Source organism: Hipposideros armiger, unplaced genomic scaffold (assembly GCF_001890085.2).
Source record: "Hipposideros armiger isolate ML-2016 unplaced genomic scaffold, ASM189008v1 scaffold_94, whole genome shotgun sequence".
In the NCBI taxonomy this organism is placed as follows: Eukaryota; Metazoa; Chordata; class Mammalia; order Chiroptera; family Hipposideridae; genus Hipposideros; species Hipposideros armiger.
This window is the reverse complement of record NW_017731444.1, coordinates 816,508-824,387: the sequence shown is the minus strand read 5'-3', so window position 1 is coordinate 824,387 and position 7,880 is coordinate 816,508. Positions and strand designations below refer to the sequence as shown.

At 44.5% G+C, this 7,880-nt stretch overlaps 1 protein-coding gene across 1 annotated transcript in view; it reads right to left on the bottom strand.

The window, feature by feature from the left end:
* Window positions 1-229: 229 nt before the first annotated feature.
* SNRPB (small nuclear ribonucleoprotein polypeptides B and B1) overlaps window positions 230-7,880 on the bottom strand; it is a 28,890-nt gene continuing 21,239 nt past the window's right edge. The window contains exon 5 of the mRNA XM_019645677.1: window positions 230-281. Coding sequence (XP_019501222.1) covers window positions 230-281 — 52 coding nt within the window. The remainder of the gene's footprint in view (window positions 282-7,880) is intronic.

The following is a 7,880-nucleotide window of genomic DNA, read 5'->3' as shown; positions in this document are numbered from 1 at the left end:
GACCCAAGAATCTCCTCCCAGCTCTAACAGAGAACCCAAAAGTTTTAAAGCTGAAACCTCAACATTCCTCAACACTCCCATTTTACATAGAGGAGAGAACCTTGCCACATGGCTACAGGAGCTAGAGGTAGAGTTGGGGCCCATGTGCATGCCATTTACACCATCTAAGTTTTATCCCAAAGTCATGTTCCTGAAAGTCATTAGATTTGAAGAGATGGGAGATTTTCCCTCATTGAAGACACAGGCCCAGCATCTGAGGGGCTATTGCTACCTGGAAGAAGCTGAAGACAGAGAAGGAGCCATCAAGACTGGATTGCATTTGGTGATGCAGCCCCAGATCTGATCTAGCTATGGTCATCAGGGATCTCATACGACCAACACAGTGCTGATTTACTTCTTTGGAACCAGAACAGTGTTGACTTTGCAGAACATCCCCAGCAGTTTACACTACACACAATCACATTCTTAGCATCAAACAGGACAGAGACCTCTGGGATGAGGACCAGAGTGGAAACCACCAGGCCCTGAAGATAACTGCACCAGATATGGAAATCAGCTCCAAAATATTCTAGACAGCCAAAGGAATTATAACAAATAATATAATTGAGGAAAAGAGTGAAGGAATAAAATGGAGTCACAATGGTCAAGCTACTAAATTATTAAATGTAAGTAAAGGCCAGATGAGTGGCTCAGTTGGTTAAGAGCTCGCTCAAGAGTGCAAGATCTGAGCAACTAGCAGTTCGATTCCCGGCCCAAGCTGAGCTGCCACTGACCTGCCGCTGAGCTGCCAACAGATGGCAGGATGGCTCAGCTAAATAAATAAATAAAAATAAATAAATGTAAGTAGACTGAGGCATGAGGAAATGATTCTATTCTTGTTTTAACTGACTCTGGGAACTTAAACTTCTGAACTTTCCAGGCCTGCTTCAGTACCCAGATGTACATCGGGTCATTATGCATCGATGCCTAAATATACATCAAACCCTCAGATGACCACCTGAGTGACCTCAAGAAGAAATTGTTTCACTGTCCAGATCACCAGACATCTGAAGATTACCATCTCAGACCAATGCAGAGGCTGAGAATACAGGACTGATTCTTCTCAAAAATGTACTCTTTACTATAAGAACCCTCAGCTTTTCTTTCTCCTTTGGGGTACTCTGGGTATTACCTGGTTGTGTTTCCTAGTTTGTAAACCCTAAGACCCTTGAATAAATCTTTGTTATTTTATTTCTAGTCAAAGCCTCCTGACTCTTTTTGAGTATGTTGACATAATCTAAGCACTATGAACAACAACAACAAATCATGCTCATCTGCAGTGAGACACCTCTTGGATGCAAACTCTAATGGGAAGAATTTATGCAGTGGGTCTTTGCAAAAAGGGAGTCGGGCAAACACATGGACAGTGTTTGTTGGATGAGCCTTGTGATGGCCTCAGTGACAGCATTTCTCTGATGATTCTGCACAGCACAGGGATGGCTTGTAGAGCCCAGATAGTGAATGCATTTAATGAGCCAGGCCTTTGGGCTGCTTTGGCTCCAGGACCCCCTTTCCAAACCTAGGTTTTAGATACAGCTGGAGGTTCAGAGCAGGCAGCCAATTCCTCAGGGTTGAACAGCAGGAAGGGGCACAGAGGGCTGGAGACAACAGGAGGTGATCTCCCACTCTTAGTACAGAGGACAGTCTCTTCAGCAGGGAGACCAGAAAGCGATGGGCTCCCATTGTGGTGACCCCAGATACCTCATTTTTCCAGCAAATATCATCTTCCTGTCTTCCTCAGGCTTGGCTGTTGCAGGTTCAGCTTCCCAGGAAGCTGGATCTGAGATGTTTAGGGTTCAGGATGTTGGTTGAGGAGAGGCCTGGGCATCAACCTCCGTGAAAGAGAAGGGGAGAAAGAAAGAGGGGCAGAGGGATAGCCTGGGACCACCTCACAAGCATCTCTGGAGCTAGAATGGCCCGTGTGTGTGTGTGTGTGTGTGTGTGTGTGTGTGTGTTGGGGGAAGGAAAAGTAGCTGAAGGTGATGAGGGCCACCTGCCAGGTAAATCTATCTCCAGTTCAACCCCCTTGCTTTTAGCATCTGTCAGCTGAGCTGAGATAGCACGTCGCTGGGACAAAATTGGCCCCACATGTTCTTCCAGCCCCAGCTGAAAGCAGAGGCCACCCCACAGTCAATGAGAGAACCCTGGTTGAGGGTGGGAGAGGTGGAAATATTGAGAGAAGAAAGCCCAAAGCAGAGTGTGGATGGAAATGAGGCTTTCGAAGGTGCAAAGAAGAATGTGCAGGTAGGGATTTCCTTTCAATTGTTAGGGCAACACCCTGATGATGCTTTTCAGAGAGGAAGGGCAGAAGAAATTGTTCAAGACTGAGCAAGGATGCCAGCAACAGGACTCTACTGAGGCTCAGGTCTCCCACTGCTGGAGTACACTTGGTTTCAGACACTGACCTTCACAGAGGCTCTCAACACTGAGTTAGGTCAGTCATCTGAGCTTTCACAACTCCAGAGGGGCTTCCAAGCCTTTAGAACTGGGGTTGGCAAACTTTTAGTGTTGAGGACAAAATAGTAAATATTTTAGGCTTGCCGGCCATATGCTCTCTGTTCCAAACACAATACATAAGCAAATGAGCATGGATGTGTTGCAATAAAATTGTATTTACTAAACAAGGTGACAGGCTAGGTTTGGCTAGGGCTGTGGTTTGCTGACCCTGCTGCAGAACAATGTGCTGCTGACTCTGCTGCTTGCTCTAGGACTAAGTTCTGATGCCAGGCTGTACCACAGCCTAAGATAAAGCCCAGCCCTGGGCTGAGGCCAAGCTCTGAACAGGCCCTGCATGAAAACTCAGGTGAGGTTCCAGCTTGTACCCGTGACCCCAGAGAGAGCCGTGACTCAGAGCCATGATGGGCCAGGCTGGCCTGATGCTAGAATGAGCCCTAAACCCTGGCTTCATACTAAGTTCTGGCTTCTACCACAGCTAAGTCATGATTTGATTCTGGCCCTAGACCAAGCTTTGACTCCACACTGGGCCCTGGTCCAGCCCCAGACACTCTCGACCTCAGACTGAACCCTAATCCCAATCTCAGACTAAGTCCTGACCACAGACTGAGTCCTCATTCTGGCCTCAGGCTAAGTTCTGAACCAAGGCTGAGCTCTAATCCTGATCTTTGAGGCCTAAACCCAGGCTGAGCCCTAATCTCAAACAGAACCTGATCCTGAACTGGGTGGGCTCTGACCCCACACTGAGCCCTGACTTCAATCACACCCTAGCCAGATCGAGCTCTAGGCCTTGGCTTTGCCTTTCTCATCCGCATCTGGGCTTCTCAAATGGGGGCCCACACACCACTCTGGTGTACTTGATGTCGCTGGGTAAACATGACCTGTCTTCCTAGACCAGGGGTTTGAGCTCACCTTCCTTTCTCTTTGAGGTACTTGGACAGAAATATTTGAGAAGTTTGGTGAACTCCTGAATCCTTTAGCTCTGTCATGCTGTGAGAGTCTGCATTCACAGCCCAGTTCTCCAGGAGTAAATATTTTTTAAAAGCCTGAATCTGACCGGGGCCCTCTCCTGCACTCATGTGTGTTCATTTCTCCTCTTCTACATTTGCCAAGAGCAAAAGAAACTCTGCTATGCACCTGCCACCAGAACAGAAGGCGATCCCCCCTCTTAGTAAAAGGGACGCTCCTTTCAGCAGGAAGACTCCACATGTCATCTGAAATGATCTCCCCTTGTGGTGGCCCCAGACACCTCATCTTTCCAGCAAATGCCAACTACCAGTCTTCCTCCAGTTTGGCTGCAGCAGGTTGAGCTTCCAGGAAGCTGACTCTGAGATGGAGTTCAGGGTACAAGATATTTATTAAGGAACAGCCTGGGGATCAACTCGGTGGAAGGGAGGGGGAGAAAGCTGGGAGTGCAGAAGGAGGAATCGAACCATGATGCAGGCCCAGTGACAGCCTGGGCACAACCCATGGGCAGCTGTGGAGCTAGAATGACCCATCAGAATTGTCCCAGGTTGGGACAAGATGTCCAGGCCTTTCTGTGCTTGCTTTTGTCACTGATTCACTCCAGAAGAGGTATGACTTTGGGTGAATTAGCGCTCTACAGCTGAGGCCATCCCTGAAGCAGCTGACAGCTGAGAGTCGTCTGCAGGCAGCACTCCTAGCAGTTGGGACAAAAAGCTCTCCACTGGACAAAGGTCTGGACGGTGCATCTCCATGTCTGCCACCCTGCATTCTGTTCAGCCCAAGGACAGAACAGTGACATTACAAGTTCCCTACATTCACAGGGATCACCCTTCAGCTGGTGGAGACATTTTTAAAGGTACAAAAAGCACAATGAGAAATAAAAGTAATTAAGTAAACAAATTCATGAATAAAGAAGCAAATTAAATTTAGTGATACATGCCAAAAAGAAAATAAAACTGAATGTCACCTCTCCCCAAGTGGTGGAGGTAAGAATAGCTTTAGATGGTAGCATCCAAGAAAGACATGTGAGCTAAAATTTTAATAATAACAATTAAAAAAATCATTAAAAACTAAATGAGGATGCTTAATGTATGTCAGGAACTGTTTCAGGTGCTTTACACTATTAATTCATTTAATCTTCATAATAATTCAGTGAAGTAAATGCTATTATTATCTCCTTTTTCCAAATGAGAAAACTGAGGCATTGAGAGGTTAAGTCACTTGCACAGCAGGTATGTGGCAGACTTGAGATTTGAACTCAGGGCAGTAGACTGCTCTCAGCCACTAGGCCAGGGGTTGGCAAACTGCAGCTCGCAAGCCACATGCGGGCAGCTCTTTGGGTACGTACATGTGGCTCTGAAGTAAAATTGAAAATGAAAATGAAAATAAAACTGTCATGGTTACATTTATAAAATTTTTAAAGGATATTATTCACATAATGGTGATTTCATTTGTTTTATGGCTCTCTAATAATTTTTAAATTGTTGTGAGCAACAGGATTGGCTCTTCCATCTCGAAAGTTTGCCGACCCCTGCACTGGGCTATACTGCATGTGAAGAGCCAGCTGTGCAAAGACCTGGGAAACAGGCGTGTTAGTTTGGGGCACGCCCAGTAGCACTATGGAAAGCCACCTTTGCCACACAGTCTTGAGAGAAGGATGACTCTTGGCTCCCAGTGGGCCCTCTCCTCTTGCTCGGGATGAGGAAGTCACATCCTTCTTCAACCTGCCTTGTGGTACAACCAGGGCTGGGCACCCTCACTCAGACAGTCACATGCTCTCTCCTGGTATTTTGATTCTTAAAAGAATAGGATAAAAGGAATGTTCAGAGGGCATCACATGTGGTAGAGCCCTGGGCAGTGTCCTAACCAGGTAATTTCTGCTGACACAATTGCTGTATGTTTCAGTTACCAATTACTGTGTAACAAGCCAACCCATAACTAAGGCTTAAAATAATGACAATTATTTTGCTCTTGAATCTGCAACTTGGGCGGGACTTTTAAGGAGTGAGTCTACCCGGTGACATCTAGGGCAGCTAAAAGGCTGGGGTTGGGATCATCAGAAGGCTTGTTTATTCACATTTCTGGAGGTTGGCTGAGCTCCAAGCTGGGTCTGTCATCTGGAACACCTACCCATGACCTGCCCACATGGTCTGGGCTTCCTCACAACATGATGTGTGGGTTGCAAGAGAGAGAGAGAGAGAGAGAGAGAGAGAGAGAGAGAGAGAGGGAGAGAGAGAGAGAGAGAGAGAGAGAAGCACCATATTGCCTTTATGACCTAGGGTTAGAGGTCATCCAGTGTCACTTCTGCCACATTCTATTCATCAAGTTCCTCAGTTTCAAGGGGAGAGTAAATAGCCCCAATTCATGGCAAGAAGCGAAAAGATTTTGGAAGAGCTTGTAAGACTGGAAATATTGTCATAGGTATTTTTGGAAATATACAGCCCGCCCTGCTGTTTCCTGCTGCCTGCTTCTTGACCCTCCGGAGAATAGTAGAATCCCATATGTCCCTGTGTCTGATAAGAGCATCCTCTCCTATCTGTGCTTAATTTCTACTCCATCCCCTTTTGTTTAAGCCAACAAAAGTCAATCAGTTTCTTTTGCTTGCAGCCAAGAATCCTACATCATACAGGCACTGAGGTGAAAATGAGCTTCATGTGTCCAAGAACAGAATGAAAGCCAATGTACCCAAAGTGTCCTGCGGCTCACTACCTTCTTTTTGACATTGATCAGTGATCCTGACCTTTCTTAAATTGAAGCAAGCATAGCAGAGAGGTGGTTGTGGTAATGGTGATGCTTGTGTTAATCAGGGTTCTCTAGAGAAACAGAGAAAATAGGATATATACATTGGACCTGTCAGCCTCCACAACCATATGAGCCAATTTTTTAATCAGTTGTATTTCTTTGTACTATCAATAAACAATCTAAACAAAAATTTAAAATATATTTAAAATTGCTTTTTTTTAAAAAAACCTTCAATTCAAATTAACAAAACGTATGGATTTGTATGCTGAAAAATGCAAAATGCAGGTGAAAGTAATCAAAGAAGATCTAAATAAATGGGGAGACATACTGTGTTCATGAAATAGAAGATTTGACATAGTTAAGGAGCCACTTCTCCCCAAATTGATATACAGGTTTAATACAATTCCAATCAAAATTGCAGTAACAAAATTGATAAATTGGACCTTATCAAAATTCAGAATTCTTGTTCTGTGAAAGACCCTGTTAAGGTGATTAAAAAAAAAAAGAGCACATATTGGGAGAAAATGTTTGCAAACCATATATCTGACAAAGAACTAGTATTTAGAATACATAAAAACTCTTAAAATTCAACAGTAAAAAAGCAATCTAACTAAGAAAATAGACAAAAGACATAAACTTTTCACTGAAGAGGACATACAGATGGCAAATAAGCACATGAAAAGATATTCAATATTATTAGCCCTTAGGGAAGTGTAGATTAAAACCACAATGAGATATTACTACATACCAACAAAATGGCTAAAAAAATTTTTTTAAATAGTGACAATACCAAATGCTGGCAATGATGCAGAGAAACTTGATTACTCTTACATTGCTGGTGTAAATGTAAAATGTTACATGTTCTCTGAAAAATAGTTTGGCAGTTTGAAAGAAAGAAAGAGACGGGTGACGGGTGTGCAGGGGGGTGGGGGAGAGAGAGAGAAAGAGAAGGAGAAGAAAGGAGGAGGGGGAGGAGGAAGAGGAAGAGGAGGGGAGAAAAGAGAGGGAAAGGAAAGAAAGGAAAGGAAAGGAAGATGCAACTAATATACAATCCAGAAATTGCACTGCTGGGCACTTATCCCAGGAAATGAAACTTGTGTTCACACAGAAACCTGTACATAGATGTTTATAGCAGCTTTATTTGTAGTAGCCCCCAAACTGGAAAGAGCCTAGATGTCCTTCAACTGGTGAGTAATTAAGCTGCAGTACAACCATGCCATGGAATACTACTCAGCAATATAAAAACTGGACTATTGATACACACAACACATGGAAGCATCTCCATAGAATTATTTTAAGTAAAAGAAACCAATCCTAAAAGGTTATATACTGCGGAGAGATCCAAGATGGTGGAGTAGATAAACACCGTGTCTACTTCCTTTCTTCCGTGAACTCATCAAAATTACAACTAAATTATAGAACAATCAGCGTGGAGAACCATCTGAAGTCTGGCTGAACAGAAGTTTTATTACTAAGGATGTAAAGAAGAAACCACGTTGAGACTGGTAGGCGGGGCGGAGACATGAACCAGGCAGGTTCCAAACCTTCGTGTGGCAGTTGAAAATAGGGAGGGATACCTTGGCCATGGAATTTCCCCTCAGAGGCGTGAAGGACCCCAGCCCCACCCCAGATTCTTCAGTCCAAAGTACTGGTCCCAGGAAGAGAAGCTCCCACATATC